The following is an 18,781-nucleotide window of genomic DNA, read 5'->3' as shown; positions in this document are numbered from 1 at the left end:
AAGTACAGTTTTCCTTTTTGTTTTTCAATAGCCAAAAAATTCAAAGTTAGGGCTTGGGATTCTATTCACATTTCATACGAAAAATTAGTTTCTTCACCAAAACAAAGAAGTATGGGTTCAAAGGAAGCCCCAAGGAGCAGGAATATGGAAATTTACATTATGAGGAGGAAGAAATTTAAAGATTAAAGTATGTGAATTAAATTTGAAGAAGCTGACAAAGTCAACTATCACATGTTTTCACTCACAAATAGAAACTGAAAAAAAAAATGAAGATGACCCAAATACAGAAGATGAACTATTATGGAAGGTGAGAGGAAAAGGGGGGAGGGGAGGAAGAGAAGAAAGAAAAAGAGGGTAATAGGAAAGGTGGATATGAATGAAGCACAATATATGTATGAAAAGAAGTATCAAAATGACACCTATTAATCTGAACAATTAATATGAATTAAAAATAATAAAAAATAGGCCTGGAGAGCCTGATAAGTTCACCTGGATATGTAATTCTACTTGGATATGTAATTCTGAGTATTAAGAATTAGTGCTACAATAAACAGGTACTGAAATGAAATACAGAGGGAAATATCATTCAATCTAATAATACAAGATTAAAAGATGCATGGGCATTTATTAAAATACTTAGAAGAGAAAGGAAAAACATTATCTGATAGAGTTCCAGATATCCTAGGAGAAACTGAAAGGGGCCAGTGCTTTAGGAAAGCAAAATCAACAGAAAAATCAAGACTGCAGTGAATGGTTGCTTAGGAAACATTTCAAAAGAATCAGTGAGCTTAGACCAATAGGCCCTTTTACAAAAGCCCTGGGAAAGGGTAAAGTTGCTGCTAGAATGGGGTTCTGATAAATGAAAGAAATGTCTGTTCAGAAAAAAAAATTGGGGGATTCAATAAAAAATACTAAATAATTCAAGAATTTGGACTAAAGACACCAGCCAACCTGGGGTAAAAACGGCAGATCAAGAAGAATCTGACCAACACATTAAGATGAATCAAGGTATACAATTGTCAAAGATAACCTTGAAATTTATCCCAGTTTTATCAAGAATTTATGCCCAATTATTTATTCTAATTTCAGAAAAAACTTTTCAACACATTAAAATAGGCATGCAGAGGAGGAGAGCGACCATGCTGTGCTCCCCCATCTACCAATGTGTGGTTCTCCTGGCCCACTTCAATCTTGGGACACTGCAGCCACCTTCACAGCCCCTCCCCCCCCTCATGTTAGCCTACACCTTGGGACAAAAGACAGGGCCTGGAGGCAGTAGCCCAAAGTAGCACTGCATCTCTGAACAGGCTGCCCAGCCACCGCCTGGCCTGCCCTCTCAGCCCCATCTCTGAAAGCAGTCACCTCCATCTTTGGACACCTCCATCGTCATCTTGGATTACCTCCACTGCCACTACCACCATCTATTGTTGGTGCATCTTCCATCTTAGGTCATCAGCAAGGGCCTGGAAGCCTAACATCAAGGCTACCTACAGGTTTGACGCTGCTGCTGCTACCAACAAAAGACATACCCACTTTCATCTTGAGACAATAGCTAGGACCTAGAAGACCATCACCAAGGTCCTTGCAGGCCTGGTTACAGCACAGGTATCCCTGCTAGCCTTCTTCTCTTGATTCCTTTCACTTTTCCTGTGATCTAATATATTCTCACCTCGTACCTCAAAACATTAAAATAAATGACATCCTCCAACTTCAGAAGAATACAAGTACACATTTTGGGGGGCTCCAGAACATAAATCTTTAATATAAAGGTACAACTCAAAAGGGTTGTATCTAGCATAGCAAGGGAAGGAAGAGCCAGTCACTTTTGTACCAAGGCAAGAGTCAGACTGTGCTGTGCTCTTGCTCTACCTTCTTCTAAGGAGAAACATTAGAGCACAAAAATAGCTGGAGAGAGAAAAGGAGTCAAAAGGCAATGAAAAGTATAAGTACTTACAGCAAAAATTACAACAGACAGTTTGTATGATTTTTTGACATTACGTGGTACAAAATTGATCATCACTGTATTTCAAATTACGATTTTCTCTCTAAGATAGTAGTATGTGGTATGATACTCTCCAGTGATGCAGGCAGCAGTACTGAGCATTAGCTCAGCATTCACAAGGGTAAACAAATGATACTCCAGTGTACTGTGTTGCTAAGTTATAGATTAAGTGTATTATGTGCATTTTTTACTTATGTTATCTACAAACTACAATGGGTTTATTGGGAAGTAAACCCATCCAATTTGAAAGCCTCTGTATTTATTAATCCATTAACTCCCAAGTTTACAATTCTGCAAAAATTTCAATGAAACTGACACAGGTACATGAATATAGGTTGGAATCATAATCTAGAGCTCATATATCCTTTGTATATATTCTTATTATGTGCATAGTTTTCTCAAATGATTTAATTATTCACCTATTACTTTTCTCAAAAGAAAGAACTATTAAAACATAGTACACAAGGGGTATATTTGTTGCTCAATTTAAGTTTTTACATGTCTCACATTTGGGATTATGGGGCATAATGGGGTTAATTCAAGCAGTCTTAAATTATGAGAAAAGCTTAAGGATATAGCAAGATTACTGCACTAATTAGTAACAAACAGATTCAAGGAGGCCCAGACAATCTGAAGAGGTATCCTACAGTAGCCAAAAAAAAAAAAAAAAAAAAGAAAGAAAGGAAAAGAAAAAAGAGTTGTGACTTGATCCCTGACTGTTAGCAGCTCCACATATAATTACAGAAGCCAAAGTACAGAAATACTGGCCTCCCAGGACCAAAGCCATCACTGTGTTTATAAGCAGCATCAAAATACACCCTTTTGGCAGCAGAAGTGATACATCCGAAAGAGACTTGTTGAAATGTGCACTAGAAAACATTTTTTAAAAAGATGTTTAAAGTTCTTTTTGGGAATTACAAATTGTTAGACTATAAACAATTACAAGATCAATGTTAAATGTATAAAATCCACTGTCTAAATTTAAATGATAAACTTAATTTCCCATCCATTTGAATAAAATAGCCTGCTACAATTAAGATTTTGTATGCAAAAGGTGACAAAGAACATCACATGGGCTGGGGTTCTGGCTCAGTGGTATAGCACTAGCCTAGCACGTGTGAGGAACTGGGTTCAATCCTCAGCACCACATAAAATAAATAAAATAAAGGTATTGTGTCCATCTACAACTAAGAAAATATTTATTTTTTTTAAAAGAAGAATATCACATAATGATTTTCCAAATCTTGAAATAAAATCTTTAATGATTTAATGACCGGTACCTCAGTTATAGAACAAGTTGGATTCTCTGATTTTTCACTAAGGGACCTTGTAACATCCTCATTTGCTGGGGTTAATGGTAACTTTTACCCAATGGTCTTTGAGTTTACTGTAGACTTTATAAACAGGAAAAATTACTAGTCCAAATATTGTATAATGAAAATAATAGCAGTGGAATCAGATTGGTGTATTATTAAGAGATTATTAAAGGGCTAGGGCTGTAGCTCAATGACAGAGCACTTGCCTACCATGTGTGAGGCAATGGTTTGATCCTCAGCACCACATTAAAAATAAATTAATAAACAAGGATATTGTGTGCTCTTCTGTAACTAAAATAATATTTAAAAAAAAGAAAAATCAAGGAAAAGACCTGATGAACCTAAGAACTGAAACAGGAAAATTTTTAACATTATCTTTTCTAATCATATCCACTTCCTTTCTTGTAATTTAATTGATAATCTCAAATGATGATAACTTAATTTGGAAGATGGTTGGAATATAACATTATCTTGTCATTTGTCGGAATGTTTAATTTCTGAACTGACACAAAATTTTCTATACTTCACTGAATTCTTCATTGAGTGCTACTATTCTGCTTTATATGTAAAAATGCCTAACATGAACTGTAAAACTATAGAAAAAGATATGTATGTTAGTTCCCAGGATTAATTTGACAGTCATTTATATTTCAATTTTTGTTATTAAAATGTTTGCAAATGTGTCAGTACACTAGTATTTAGCATTCCCTTCCTACCTCTCTAGAGTTTGTGTATTCCTCCAATGCTTCCCCTCCTCACCCTATGAATCAGCCTCCTTATATCAGAGAAAACATTTGGCATTTGTTTTTATTTTTTTGGGAATTGGCTTACTTCACTTACAGTGATATTCTCCAACTCCTGCAAATGCCATGATTTTATTCTCTTAATGCTGAGTAACATTCCATTGTGTACATATATATCAGTTTCTTTATCCATTCATCTATTGAAGGTCATCTAGGTTACTCCCACACTTGGGTTATTGTGAATTGTGCCCGTATAAACATTAATGTGGCTACGTCACTATATTAAGCTGAAGTCCTTTGGTATAGACCAAGAAGTGGGATAGTTGGGTCAAACAGTAGTTCCATTCCAAATTTTTCAAGGAATCTCCATACTGATTTCCATATTGGTTTCACCAATTTGCAGTCCCACCAGCAATGTATGAGTGTGCCTTTTCCCCACATCCTCGCCAACATTTATTGTTGTTTCTATTCTTAATAGCTGCCATTCTGACTGAAGTGAGATGAAGTCTTAAAGTAGTTTTGATTTGCATTTCTCTAATTGCTAGTGATGATGAACAATTTTTCATATATTATCATCTCCTGAGAAGTGACTGTTCAGGCCTTTGGCCCATTTATTGATTGGGTTATTTGGGTTTTTTTTGGTGTTTAGCTTTTTGCATTCTTTATATATACTAGATATTAGTGCTCTATCTGATGTATAAGGGGGAAAAATCTGCTCCCAAGATATAGGCTCTCTATTCACCTCACTGATTGTTTCATTTTCTGAGAAGAAAGTTTTTAGTTTGAACTCATCACGTTTATTGATTCTTAATTTTAATTCTGTGTTATAGTAGTCTTATTAAGGAAGCTGGGGCCTAATCCTACATGATGGAGATTAGGAACTACTTTTTCTTTTATTAGATGCAGGGTTTCTGGCTTAATTCCTAGGTTCTTGATCCACTTTGAGTTCATTTTTGTGCATGGTGAAAGATAGTGCATTTTGTGTTTTTTTTTTTTTTAGTTTGTTTTTCTTTTAAAGAGAGACAGAGAGAGAGAGAGAGAGAGAGAGAGAGAGAGAGAGAGAGAGAGAGAGAGAAGCGCACTACCGCTTGAGCCACATCCCCAGCCCAATAGTGCATTTTGTTGCATGTGGATTTCCAGTTTTCCTAGCAACATTTGTTGAAGAGGCTATCTTTTCTCCAATGTATGTTTTTGGAAAATTTGTCTAATATAAGATAACTGTTATTTGGTCTCTGTGTCCTCTATTCTGTACCATTGGTCTACCAGTCTATTTTGGTGCCAATACCATGCTGTTTTTGTTACTATTGCTCTGTAGTGTAGTTTAAGGTCTGGTATAGTGATGCTACTGGCTTACTCTTCTTGATAAGAATTGCTTTAGCTATTCTGGGTCTCATATTTTTACAGATGAATTTCATGACTGCTCTTTCCATTTCTATGAGGAATACCTTTGGGATTTTGACTGGAATTGCATTAGATCTCTATACTGCTTTTGGTAATATGGTCATTTTGATAATATTAATTCTGCCATTCTAAGAGCAAGGTAGATCTTTCCATCTTCTAAGGTCTTCTTTGATTTCTTTCTTTAGCATTCTGTAGTTTTTATCATATAGGTCTTTCACCTCTTTCGCTGATTCCCAAGCATTTTATTTTTTTTGAGGCTATTGTAAATGGGCTAGTTTTCCTCATTTCCCTTTCCGAGGATTTGTCACTGATGTACAGAAATGCCTTTGATTTATGGGTGTTGATTTTATATACTGCTACTTTGCTGAATTCATTTGCTAGTTCTAGAAGTATTTGAGTGGAACTTTTTGGGTCTTCTAAGTATAGAATCATATCATCAGCAAATAGTGCCAATTTGAGTTCTTCTTTTCCTATGTGTATCCCTTTACTTTCTTTTGTCTCTCTAATTGCTATGGCCAGTTTTTCAAGAACTATGTTAAATAGAAGTGGTGAAAGTGGGCATTCGTGTCTTATTTCAGTTTTTAGAGGGAATGTCTTCAATTCTTCTCCATTTAGAATGATGTTGGCCTGGGGCTTAGCATAGAGAGCTTTTAGGATATTGAGATATGTTCCTGTTGTCCCTAATTTGTATAGTGTTTTGAACATAAAAGGTGCTATATTTTGTTGAATGCTTTTTCTGCATTTATTGAGATGATCAAATGATTCTTATCTTTAAGTCTATTAATGTGATGAATTACATTTATTAATTTTCAAATGTTGAACCCACCTTGCATCCCTGGGATGAATCCCACTTGATTGAGGTGCACTATCTTTTTAATATGCTTTTGTATTCAATTCACCAGAATTTTATTGAGAATTTTTGCATCTATGTTCATTAGAGATATCTGTCTAAAGTTTTGTTTCTTTGTTGTGTCTTAGCCTGGTTTTGGAATCAGGGTGATACTGGCCTAATTGGAAGTGCTCCCTATTTTTCTATTTCATGAAATAAATTGGAGAGTATTGGTATTAGTTCTTCTTTCAAGGTCTTATAAGAACTTGGCTGTGTATAAATCTAGTTCTGAGCTTTTCTTGGTTGGTAGACTTCTGATGGCATCTTGTATTTCATCGCTTGATATTGGTCTTTTTAAATTGTGTATATCATCCTTATTCAATTTGGGCAAATCATATGACTTAAGAAACTTGTTGCACCTTCGATATTTCCTATTTTATTGGAGTACGAGTTTTCAAATACTTTAGTAATATGAGTTGTCTCTCTCCTTTCTCTTCATTAGCGTAGCTAAGGGTCTGTCAATTTTATTTTTTAAAAGAACTAACTTTTTATTTTGTCAATTTTTCAATTGTTTCTTTTGTTTCAATTTCATTGATTTCAACTCTAATTTTAATTAGTTCCTGTCTTCTACTGCTTTTGATGTTGATTTGTTCTTCTTTTTCTAGGGCTTAGAGATGTAATGTTAGGTCATTTATTTGTTGGTTTTTTTCTTTTTTAAGGAATGAATTTCATGCAATGAACTTTCCTTTTTTTTTTTTTAAAGACAGAGTGAGAGAGAGGAGAGAGAGAGAGAATTTTTAATATTTATTTTTTAGTTCTCGGCAGACATAACATCTTTGTTGGTATGTGGTGCTGAGGATGGAACCTGGGCCGCACGCATACCAGGCGAGCGCGCTACGGCTTGAGCCACATTGCCAGCCCGAATTTTCCTCTTAATATTGCTTTCATATGGGCCAGAGATTTAAATATGTTGTGTCAGTATTCTCATTTACCTCTAAAAAACTTGTGATTTCCTTGATGTCCTTTGCAACCCCCTGTTCATTCATTAGCATATTATTTAGTCTCCAGGTGTTAATCTTTTTTATTTATTTTGACATATTGATTTCTATTTTCAGTCCATTATGATCTAATAGAATGCAGGGTATTATCTCTACTCTTTTGTATTTGCTAAGAGTTGGTTTATGGTATATTATATGGTCTATTTTAGAGAAGAATCCATGTGCTGCTAAGAGAGTGTACTCGCTTGTTGAAGGATGAAATATTCTATATATGTCAGTTAAGTCTAAGTTATTGATAGTATTATTAGGTTATATGGTTTTTTTGTTCAGCTTTTGTTTGGAAGATCGATCCAATGTTGAAAGAAGTGTGTTAAATGTCACCTGAGATTATTGTGTTGACTCTTGAACTTGAGAAGAATTTTGGTTGATGAACATAGATGCTCCATTGTTTGGGACATATATATTTATAATTGTTATGTCTTGTTAGTATATGGTTCTCTTGAGCAATATGAAATGTTCTTATTTATTGCCTCAAGATAATTAACTTTAGGTTGAAGTCTACTTTATATGATACAAGGATGGAAACCCCTGCTTGCTTCCACAGTCCATGTGAGTGGTATGATTTTTCCCAACCTTTCACCTTCAGTCTGTGTATGTCTTTTCTTATCAAATGAGTCTCCTCGAGGCAGCATATTGTTGGGTCTTTTTAAAAATCCAATCTGCTAGTCTACATCTTTTGATTGGTGAGTTTAGGCTTTTCAGGGTTATTATTGAGATATGATTTGTATTCCCAGTCATTTTTGTTTATTTTGTTATTTAACTTGACTTGGTTTCTTCTTTGGTTAGTTTTTACTTTAGTGTAATACCTCCCTCTGCTGATTTTCATTGTTGTTTTCCATTTCCTCTTCATGGAATATTGTGCCAAGTATGTTTTATAGTGCCAGTTTTCCAGCTATAAATTCTTTTAACTGTTGTTTATCATGGAAGGTTTTTATTTTATCATCAAATCTAAAGCTTAGTTTTGCTGGATACAAGATTCTTGGTTGGCATCCATTTTCCTTCAGAGTTTGATATATGTTGTTCCAGGATCTTCCAGTTTTCAGGGTCTGGGTTGAAAAGTCTGCAGTTTTCCTTACTGCAGACTTTTCAACCTGATTCCTTTCTTTTGTGGCTTTTAAGATTCTTTCTTTATTCTGTGTGTTGGGCATTTTCATTATAATGTGCCTTGGTATGGATCTGTTGTGATTTTGTACATTTGGCATCCTTCTTGAATTTGATTTTCCAATTCATTTTTCATCTTTGGAAAGTTTTCTGATATTATTTCATTGAATAAATTGTTCATTCCTTTGGTTTGCAACTCTGTGCCCTCCTTTATCCCAATAGCTCTTAAACTTGGTCTTTTTATGATATCCCATATTTATTGAATGTTCTGTACCATATTACCTGTATAGTCTACATTCTACTAACCTTCTTCATTAGAAGAATAAATATATAGGGTAAAGATGATAACGCCTAGGACACACAGCACTAGAAGGGAAGACACACGAACAACATGAAAAGACAAGGGAAGAAAGTGCCTCAAACAAATCAAGATACCATATTATTAGAATCCATGGCCAGCATGGCAGAAGAAATTACAGAGAAGGAGTTTAAGATGTACATGATTAAAATGTTTTGTGAATTAAAAGATGATATAAGAGAGCAAATACAGGCAGTAAAAGATCATTTCCACAAAGAGCTACATAAACAAATACAGACAGCAAAAGATTACTTCAATAGGGAGACAGAGGTTCTAAAAAACAAACAGGAATCCTTGAAATGAAAGAAACAATAAACCAAATTAAAAGTTCAATTGAAAGCATCACCAACAGAGTAGACCACTTGGAAGACATGACGTCAGACAATGAAGACAAAATATATTCTTATTGTGGCCCTGTAGGGTTCCAATACCTCTCCTTTGTGAGGAAGAACAATGTTAAAAGATCCCAATGTAAACAATATACCACGTATAAACAATTTGTTGGTATTGGGACATTTATAGTTTGGTCACAATGTACAGAAATGTTGAATTTGGTTATTATCTATAATATAATCAGTAAGTTTATAAAAGGGTTTACAGTTTCTGATGATGGACAATGAACTGGGAGTGAGGTGTAGGATGATGTGCTGGGAGGCATGATGTGAGGATATAGATCTAGTATATCTTAGGAAGAGTGAAATAAATCTAATGAAGAAGGTTAGTAGCAGGGGAATAGACAAGAGTAATTTTGGGTAGACAAGTATGTGGAACGACAGTGGAGTACATAAAAGAAACACACATATGTATTAAGAAAAATAAAGGATGATAAATAGTAAAAATTGGAGGAAAAAAGAAAGTAAAAGAAAAATAAGGCATGTACAGCACAACTATAAAATGCTATTCAGATGTCCCAGTCCTCAAAATCCTAATTCATGCAAAGTACTTGGTTTCATATATGTTGGGGATGTGAGGGCATGAGAACAGAGAGGGTAAAGAAAGAGAGAAAAAAAAAATCTCAAAGGAAGAAACCAAGATTGTTAATTGTTTTGGTTGGAGATCAGTATGTTTCTACTTCCCTTCTCATCCAATATCTGGAATTGTCAGTTGTTAGCTGGTATCTCTGCCCTCAAGATGGTGAAGGTAATCAGGGTGGGAATGCTGGTCCTGGTGCAGGGTACCTGAAATGACGTATAGCACCCACCAGTCCCTGATGGAGACTGCACCTCAAGGGTCTCTTTTTGAGTCCACTTGTATGACTTGAAGGCCCTGTCCTATCTCCCTATCTTGCCTAAAGATTTACCAGTTCCTGGTCTCTCTGTTAGTCTCCAAACTGTTGTACCCTCTCCCTTACTAATTCTCAATTAAGGGACCTCTCTCACTGGAGCTCCCATGGGTGATGCCCTGGTCCCACTGCATACCCATCCCACTGAGAGCTGTTTTGTGTTGGATAGTTACTGTTCTGGGTTACCATCTGCTGGGGAGAGTGGGGAGTTGGAAACCAGGTACCTGGCCAGCTAGAGTTCAAATCTGGGCATTGTTCCCACCAAAGATGGTAAGGAAGGTGACCCAAGATGGAGGCAGGCTGCTTCCAGCTGGGGTATCAGGTCAGGTAGGGGGAGCCAGATGATGGCTGTTTTGCAATATGTTCAGAAATGAGCTCTGTGGTGTGTAGTGTTGTGGCTTTTGGCTGTCTTCAGAGCTTGTGTGATGTCCTCAGGTGTAGGCAGATTACGGTGCATAGGGGACTATGGCAGTAGCTGCAGAGTCACAAGATGGAGGTGACGGGGGGATCCCCCCTCCGTTGGTAAATGGGGGTCAACAGAGGAGTGGCAGCCAGAGTTCTGTGGGTGGGTAGCAGCTGAGTGTCCTGTATGGGAGAAGAGCAGTGTCTGGGAGTTCTGCTCAGGTGCTGATATGGTGATCCTGCTAAGGCACTCAGGAGTCCTGCATGGGCTAGTAGTCAGGAATTGGGTATCGGGAATCGGAAGTCCTGCTTTAATGTGGATGCCCAGAACCCTGCGCGTGGGCACAGCACTGGTGATTTCTGTGCAACAGCAGCTGTGTAGGGGTCTTTTATCACTCTCAGAGAAGCAGTATTCCCACTAGTTGAGACCTGGGTTACGGAGCAACACAGAATGCTGCCTCCTCCTGGCCCACTATCTTGGATCCTCTAGAGCTACTTTTTAACACTATTAGGTAAATAAACTACTATTATTATTAATAGTAAATAAACTACCTAACATGAGTTGTCAGCAACTGTTGCTTACTCAAACATACTAAACTATAGTTCAAGGTGTTGATCAGAACTCTTATAGAAGACACTGAATAAGATTTATTGAAGGGTATAAGAATCTGTGGTTAGAATGAAATTCAGGTTTTTAACACAAAAGGGAATTTCAAATGCAACGTGCATGTATCTGGTGTTTGAAAACTTTAATGTATTTGACATTTCAAGTAACATAATTTCAAAGACAATAAAATGACTTGGTTGAACAAAAAGGCAAACTGTGGATTAAGAGTAAAAGCTGAAATGCATGGACTGACACATTGGAAGTTTGGGAAAGATGCCCTGCTCCTTTCTTGAAATTCATTAATGGGACTCTAATTTACACAGAATCTACAGCTTAAATCCATTGCTTTGATTTTTACTCATATTCAATTTCCATATATCTAAACAACAAAAACAAGCAAACAACAACAACAACAATAAAAAACACCCTCAGAATTGGGAAATTACCTTGAATGTAGCTCTGTGCTGCCATTATTATATTTGCTTCCTCTTTCCCAAATACCAAAGTCAGGAACACGGTAAACTCTTTCTACACAAAATACAAGGTTTTGAATAAAAGAGACCTAAAAGAAAACAAATGAAACATAAGGACACATGCAATAACAGGATCTTTAGATACTGACAAGAATAATTAAGATACCATTTGAAATTTAAATACATACCTGCTCTCAACATATTTTTTAACATGCTGAAATTCTTGAGAGTATTACATTACAATGTATCCTCTACTATACTTGGTTTTTCTAACATAAAGCTTAAATTCAGTGAGAACCTAATATTACACAACACAGAAATAAAATATAAGTACTTTTAATGCTCCAACTGTAATTCTTTAATGATGTATCTATTATTGCTTATGAGGACTGTGTATCTTAAGAACTAGGTAAAATATAAAGCATTGTTTTTATACTAGAGAATATTTGCAGTCTAATATGTCCATATTAAATGTTAAATACATTGAAAACTTTGTTGTATTCCATTGTTGTACAAAATGCTAGTACCTCGTTGGATCAACTTGGAGTCTTGAGTCTATTGATTCTACTAGAGTCTAATCTTCCTGCTTTTTCTATAGCTGCAAGTACTTTTGGTTATAAACTAAAAGCTCCCATATAGATTTCAGATATAAGCTTAAGTTTATACTCTCAAAACCAACTATGAAATGAAGATTATGGTCAGTACTTATTTAATAAAGGTTTATTCATTTTTAATAAAGCCAATTTCTTAAGTGGGCTATGGGTTCTAAATTTGGTTTCCATGTATATGGTTCAATACGACAAACTGAATAAACGCACCTGTCTTTCATCGCAAGATCCTTTTGAGGTGGCAATATACACCTCCAACCTCCACATACATAATTAATATAATGTAAATACTTTAAGAATGAAACAATAATAAATCTCAAAACCAAGACAAGGATCCACCGGCAGTCGAGAAGCTTTGAGAAATCACAGGAAGAAGGAAAACAGATGGGAAGGAATCAGTAGAGAAATTAGAGCAGAGGAAAGCACAGCCACTCAAAAATAATTCTTCCTTGTTTTCTAGGTCCTCCAAAAAATCTCTAAGCTCAGAGTCAAAAAAACACATTAATCAAGAGTTGATAAGGCTAGGCACAGCGGCGCACACCTATAATCCCAGCAATTTGGGATTTTGAGGCAGGAGGGTCCTAAGTTCAAAGCCAGCCTCAGCAACTTAGCAAGGCCCTAATCAACTCAGTGAGAACTTGTCTCAAAATAAAAAATGTTAAAAAGGGCTGCAGATGTGACTCAGGGTTAAGCATCCGTGGGTTCAATATCTGGTACCAAAAAAAAAAAAAAAAGTTGATAAGGAAGTAGTCCCCATTTCCTCAGCTACTGACATCACATTCTCCAGTTGTTTCCCATCTTCCTGACTCCAACTCTTCTTGCATTCATCTATACCAGTGGGCATTCTTCAAAGCTGTCTTGTCCTTCTTCTTTCCATATACAAATGTACCTCTCCCTGAAGTAAACTCAGTCATTATCAAGGTTTCAACTAATGATAGTGGTATAAGAATCAAAATTTACAGCATAAACACAGAGGCAAAAACATTGATGTGGAAGACCTAGTTCACTCTCAGTTATACAATGGCCTCTCTGGGTGACATATGGTAAACTAACCTCACTCAGTTCTGGTTTCTATAAAATTAAATAAATTATTGTATGTATTTAATGCATATTTACAATTTATCAATTTTCCCATTCTAGTCCTGAATATTTATAATACATACATTTGCTTCTATCTCCAATTATGTTATTTTTCTCCCTAGATGTCTTACTAAAACAACATGTCCTGAACTCTTCCATTTGGAAGTACTTCTCAATTTTGCTTTTTTCCATAAAGTACTTCTCAATTTTGCTTTTCTCCATACTGCTTGCTTTCCAGGCTCTCAGTCTAGAAAGCTTGATCTGTTAAAAAAAAAAAAATTATAAGAGATCATTCATTTGGACTGAGCTCCTACAGTAGGCCCAAAATACCAGCCCAAACAAGAATGAAGTCACTTTTATCACCTGCTACCTTATCAAAGTAAACTCTTAGACCAGTTTTAAAGCACCAAAACCAACCAACCAACAACAACAACAACAACAAAAGCCAGAAAACATGAGATTCAAACCAACCAACAGAAGAGGCCCTGTTTACCGGAGTTGGCCTGATAAGGAAATCTCCTGTTTTAATCTTACAACTAACTTTGAAACACAATCTGATACTTTTGCTTTCTTCAATGCTTTTATGCCTATAAAGCCAACCTGCTCTGTTGAGTTCAGGAAGCACCTTTTCTAAATCTTTGGAAGAGATACTCTCCAATTTGTGAATCATTAATGAAAGCCAATTAGATCTTTAACTGAATTTGTATTTTATTTTTTTAACAAACTATGGATCCTTTCATCCCTGTATTCACCCAGCAACAAAGGTCTAATATATTTTCTATCACCTCTTATGTCAAAAAGCTTCATGAATCTTTTTTTTTTTAAGAATTTTTTAATATTTATTTTTTAGTTTTTGGCGGACACAACATCATTGTTTGTATGTGGTGCTGAGGATCGAACCCAGGCCACACGCATGCCAGGCGAGCACACTACTGCTTGAGCCACATCCCCAGCCCAGCTTCATGAATCTTGACAGTGTAATGACATTCACATGACATTAATAATGCTCCATAATCTGTCCACCCTGTCCTCCTATGCCTCTATTTATTTCATTATCCTCTGACAGATAGTCTGGATTCCATTTGGGTTGGTTGGCATTAATTTTGCTCATTTCTAACCTTGAATTATTTTTCTATGAATTTTCCTTCAATCCTAGTTCAAGAGGAGAGAGTTACATTAACACTCATTCTTCTTAGAGCAATACTATAGCTCTTAATTTTTATTTCATTTTTCCCCCTCACCTCTCAGGTCAAAATATTAATGTGCAGATTATGGGGTTCTGACAAAAACCCTGCTTGGATTATTACATAATATATTTAAACAGTATTACCTTTCTTTTCTTTTTTCTCTAACAGTATTACCTTTCTTTTCTCTCTCTCTCTCTTTCTTTTGGTACTATGGATCAATTCACAGGGCATTTTACTACTGAGCTACACCTCGAATCCTTCATTTTTATTTTTTTATTTTGAGACAGGATATCATTAGGCTGCCCAAGCTGGCCTTGAACCCGCAATCCTTCTACTTTTCAGACTACCAACTAGCTGGAATTATGGATGGGTGTGTGCCATGGTACACAAGCACATATATCACATTTTTCAATTTAAAAAAATGAAATCTAAAAAAAAAATCTAAAAAGTAGCAAAGGTTTTTACAAATAGGAAACTGTAGACCCATAATTTCCAAATTTAGAAATGAAAATTTCTTGTATATTCAACAAAAAGAATACCACGTTTCATTATGGACCTGCAGAAATTTAAGATTACTGTTTGTACTTATGTCTTGTTGTAGAAAGCCTTCCCTATCTGGAAGTCAAAAAGATATTATATAATCTACTCTATAATAATCATTTTGAAGCTATGATACAGAAACCATGGGGCCCATAACCTCAAAATTATTAATTATCATTCTCTCACAAATGGAAAGTGAGTTTTCTAGAGGCTACATGGTATGTGATACTGCAAAAGACTGAAGGCAAAAGTAGATTATGAGATCCACATCTTCTAGTGAGTCAGAAATGAGAGATTTCCAAAAATGTAGAGCAATGACTCTCTTTTCACTCAATTACTTTTACTTTGGAAAACAGCTATTTTCATAAAAACATAGAATTTTACAGTAGCATATAATGGATTATTTAAAAATTTACAAAAATAATGAATCCTTAATTTCTAATACAGTAACTATTAATAAATATAAATATATACAAAACAAAAATAAGCATATAGGAACAAACTAAAGCTTGATGGGGTTCTCGAAATATTAAGAATATTAGGGGATCCTGAGATCACAAAGTTTCAATACCATTATTCTAAAAGTATAAACTTTTACCTCTCAAAATCCAAACTTTCTATGTAAAAAGAAGCATTTGATGTCATTTTTTTAAAAAAAACGGAGCACCATTTATTGCAGTCTATCTTACTGCTCTTAAAAGCTTACACTATCATAAATCAAGCTTCATATATGTATGTAGTGGAATGTGTGTGCATATATTAACTGTTTCTGGACCCTAAATTCTGTTCCACTCTATGTTTATCACTGTACAAATATTATATTGTTTCATTTCATTTATTGTTGACATGTGGTAGGTTTTATATCTGGTAAAGTGAGTTTCCTTTCATTTCCTTCATATTTTTCCTTCTCCAAAATGGTCTTGTGTATTTCACAGTTCACTCTTCTATACAAAGTTAAAGATCATTTTGTCAAGTTCCATTAAAATTTAGAATTTCTATGGACATTTTATTGAAGTTTGATATAAATATGAAGAGAACTGACATTTTCAAAACATTATACCATCCTGAATATTAACATGATTTACACTAATATATATATATATATATATATATATATATATATATATATATATATATATTGGTTTTCTTTTTTATAATTTTGTCCATTTGCTAGTAAGGTTCATACATACTGGGTAGAATATTTAAAATTATAATTAATTTTTAATTGGTAATTGCCACTGAACTCCACATATTGATCATGTATCATTGCAGTTGAACTTGTTAAAATTAGTTTATCTAAGAATCAACTTGGATTTAGTGTGGAAGCAATATCATCACTAGATATTATAACATTCATTTCTGCTGTTCCTGTCTAGGTTATCTGTACTATATTAAACAGAAATTTATATAATTTGTCCTTTTCCTGATCCGGGAATTTAAAAAGTCTGCTTCTTATAACTGTTGTAGACTTTTTCATAGGTACACATTATGAGATTAAGGAAATTTCACCTTATTCTCAAATATTCAAGAATACTTTTCATGAAGTGAGGATGGATTTTCATTAAAGTCGGGTGTGGTGGTGCATGCCTGTAATCCCAGTGACTCAAGAGCTTCAGGATTGCAAGATCAAAGCCAGCCTAAGCAATTTAGTGAGGCCCTAAGCAACTTAGTGAGACCCTGTCCCAAAACAAAATAAAATAAATAATAAAAGGGTTGGGTATATGGCTCAGTAGCTAGTTGCCCCTAGGTTCAGTCCATGGTACCAAAAGAAAAAAAAAAAGTTTTCATCACATACCTTTTTTGTGACTAATAAGGTGATCATATGGTTTTTTCTCCCTTAATTTGTTACAGTGATAAATTATAGTAATGGGTTTTCTCACTTTAAATAAACCTTACATTTCTAGACTAAAATACTTGGTTTTGGCACATGATATTAGTGATTGATCACCAATATCTCACTATGTTTCTTACTAATAGAAGACTGATTTTAACTTTCAAGACTCCACAGCAGCAGGAATGGTTATGTGACTAAGTTCTGAAAGTGATGAGAAGTCAGTAAGAAGTCAATGGATCAAGTTTCTAGGAACGTTTTATGAGCCTCTTCTTCTTTCTTAATTCTTACTTATCAGTGTAGACATGATACCTAGAGAACAGTAGCTATTGTAAAATTATTTGAATAAATATCTCATGTTAAAGACAGTGGAGCAAGAGAAGAGGATTCTCTATTCTTGGTGGCACTGATTACTTGCTATTTAAGCCCAGGACTTCCCACTTCCAGAATTTTGGGTGAATGAAATAAAATCTTTACTTGCTGAAGTTACAATTGTTAAAGTTTCTTTTATTTGTAGCCATATGCAATGTTAAGTGATACTTCAACCATGATTCATTCAGATTTTCAATGTCATCCCCTTCTTCTGTTAAGATTCAGTTTGCAAAAAAATTAAGGATCTTAACATTTTCCATCCAATCAATCAAAACAATTTGTCATTCTCTATAACATCATGTATTTGAATTTACTGCACTGAATCTATTCATTTTTCTATTTAGAAGTCAGGGTTTTTGTCAACTTCCCCTACTACAATAAAATTTCTAGAAGGCAGGGATCTTTGTCTTCATCAGTCTTTTTCTCTAGTATCTAGAACAGTAATTTCCACATGGTAGAGGCTCAGTAAGTTTGTTAAATGAGCAAAGGAATACATAAAAATGATAAAAAAGAATATAAGTGAGATTGGTATAAAACTTGACTTTTTCATACTAAATATGTCAACTTTTATAAAAGTATATTAAGCTCATAAAATTTATTGTTGCACTTTCTCTGTTTAATGAAGTAGGAGCTACCTGTTCCTTTAAGCATTGATAAAATTTGCCTAGAAAAAAAGCTGGAATTGTTCTTTTTTTCTTTATTTCTTTGAAGAAAATTATGTTGAAGGGGAGGCGTAACATTTTTTGACTAATGTATTACTTTTTGACTAAAGATTCTTAATGGGATAAAAACTGGTTCTAGGGGTAGTAAAGGAAGGAACAACAAAAACAAACAACAACAAAAAAAAGTGAGACATTACAATCACATACAGCTTTCCAAAGTTCTGACAAAATCTTTGATCTGATAAAATCTTATTCCTTATACTTTTCCGCAGTCTGGCTGGGGCCCCTTCGGCTGTGGCTATCAACAATACTTAATTTGACAAATTAAAATGTGAATTTAAATAGTTTTCTCCTCCTTGGTACCTATAATAACAAAAAGGTTAAAAAAAACTATTATAGCTCTATGTCATTTTCTTCAAATATTTATTTTCTAGTTGTAGGTGGACATAATACCTTCATTTTTATGTGGTGCTGAGGATTGAACCCAGTGCCCCACGTGTGCTAGGCAAGCGTTCCACCACTGAGCCACAACTCCAGCCCTATGTCTTTTTAAAAATTTCTTCCTATATCAGTTTTGGTAACTCCATTAGTTTGCTTGAGATGCCATATGATATACCATGGAGTGGGTGGCTTAAATGACAGAATTGATTGTCTCACAGTTCTGAAGGTCAGATGTCCAAGACATAGTGTCAACAGGTTTAATTTTTTTCTAAAGCCTCTCTCCTTAGCTTAAGTATGGTTATCCTCTTCCTACTTTGTCCTCACAAGACTACCCTTCTATGACCAAATGCCTCTATATCTTTTTCCCATGTCCAAGGACACCAGTCAGATTATATTAGCTCTCATCCAAGGACCTTATTTTAATCTACTTATCTCTTTAAAGGCCCTACTTTACAAACTACATCTGTATATAAATACAGTCATCTTTT

General features: G+C 34.9%; 1 protein-coding gene across 5 annotated transcripts in view; it reads right to left on the bottom strand.

Moving 5' to 3' along the window:
* The window catches only part of Phkb (phosphorylase kinase regulatory subunit beta), a 221,059-nt gene that overhangs the window by 130,157 nt on the left and 72,121 nt on the right, over positions 1–18,781 (bottom strand). For all 5 annotated transcript variants that reach the window (XM_005318148.5, XM_005318149.4, XM_021721160.3 and 2 more), the window contains one exon: positions 11,546–11,661. In XM_005318148.5, the coding sequence (XP_005318205.2) occupies positions 11,546–11,661 (116 nt within the window). The remainder of the gene's footprint in view (positions 1–11,545; positions 11,662–18,781) is intronic.

This window comes from Ictidomys tridecemlineatus, chromosome 15, assembly GCF_052094955.1.
Source record: "Ictidomys tridecemlineatus isolate mIctTri1 chromosome 15, mIctTri1.hap1, whole genome shotgun sequence".
NCBI classification, from domain to species: domain Eukaryota; kingdom Metazoa; phylum Chordata; class Mammalia; order Rodentia; family Sciuridae; genus Ictidomys; species Ictidomys tridecemlineatus.
Note: the sequence above shows the minus strand (reverse complement) of the source record. Positions and strands in the feature narration are given on the sequence as shown.